We start from the raw sequence: 1,419 nt of genomic DNA on the forward strand, positions 1-1,419 counted from the left end.
AAAGATGTCAACAATATTTTCATAGTACTCATGTTCTCTATTGCAAGGCTGTCAATTATAAGACGAAGATCATTGTATAATAGAAATAATACGAAAATTAGCTTAATACATTTATATAAATCATTGTTAAATAGCCATATAACATATATTCATCAAGATATGAAATCGAGGGGAATAGGCCACAAGTTTACATTAATGTTTATGGCTAATCCATATGTTGTTATTAATTCAGAAAAAATCTCAATAAATTTTGAATGAAATGTCAAGGATATAATGTAGATTCAAACTGTGATATTTCAGTTTTAATGTAATGTAATTTAGCTTTTATGTTTTGTTAATAAACATTTTACAAGATAAAAAAAAAGCAACGTCGGGCTCGGTTAGTACTTGGATGGGTGACCGCCTGGGAACATCGAGTGCCGTAGACTCCCTTTTGCGCTGTAGACTCCATTTTGTTGGTATTTTCCCCTGTTTTGCGAGAAAGACCCGCCAGAAAAGTTTCTATACAATGTCTACGGCCATACCACGTTGAAAGCACCAGTTCTCGTCCGATCACTGAAGTTAAGCAACGTCGGGCTCGGTTAGTACTTGGATGGGTGACCGCCTGGGAACACCGAGTGCTGTAGACTCCCTTTTGCGCTGTAGACTCCATTTTGCTGGTATTTTCCCCTGTTTTGCGAGAAAGACCCGCCAGAAAAATTTCTACATAATGTCTACGGCCATACCACGTTGAAAGCACCAGTTGGATCGTGAGAGTGCATGAAGCCGTCCGGTCTAAGCCCCTGGTAATTGGCCAATTCTATAGAGTTAATAAAACAGATTGATAATACAGTTGGTTCTTTTCTTAGTTTAAATTACTTAGCATCTAATTCACTACATTTACTTTTAGTTATATACTTTTTACTTTTTACTATTTACTTTTTACTATTTGAATTCATGACAACACTGGAGGCCATGACCGGAAGCATGGTTATTACAAAAAGTACGGATCAGATTAAACTTATAAAAATATAAGGAAACATTTTGGAACATGGACAGTCAATTCAATAGTCTCTTGCAGAACATTCTCCCCGCCGATGAGGCGTTAGTCCTCATCCAAATCAGATTCTTCAGTTGCAGGCAAAATTACACAAATTTTAGTAACAGGTCTATTATATTCAGAGTCTTTGGTTTTAACTTTAACGTTTCTCACACGATTATCAGCTCCGGGGTAAACTTCTAATATTCTTCCTAAAGTCCATTTTCCACGGATAGCATTTTGATTTTGAATTATAACAATGTCATTTACACAAACATTACGTTTTTCAGTGTTCCATTTTTTACGCGGTACCAATAGTGGCAAAACATCTCTATTCCATTGTTTCCAAAAAGAGTCAACTAATTTTCTGAACAAATTCCACACGATGTCTAGGATTTTTA

At 35.8% G+C, this 1,419-nt stretch overlaps 1 protein-coding gene across 1 annotated transcript; it reads right to left on the minus strand.

Moving 5' to 3' along the window:
* Positions 1 to 346: 346 nt before the first annotated feature.
* On the minus strand, positions 347 to 652 carry LOTGIDRAFT_148144 (hypothetical protein; the record flags this gene model as incomplete). The annotated part of the gene is made up of 1 exon (XM_009064588.1): positions 347 to 652. One exon carries the CDS (start codon positions 650 to 652, stop codon positions 347 to 349), a length of 306 nt encoding a protein of 101 aa, XP_009062836.1.
* Between the last annotated feature and the right edge of the window lie 767 nt (positions 653 to 1,419).

The sequence above is a fragment of the Lottia gigantea genome (assembly GCF_000327385.1).
Source record: "Lottia gigantea unplaced genomic scaffold LOTGIsca_6324, whole genome shotgun sequence".
NCBI classification, from domain to species: Eukaryota; Metazoa; Mollusca; class Gastropoda; family Lottiidae; genus Lottia; species Lottia gigantea.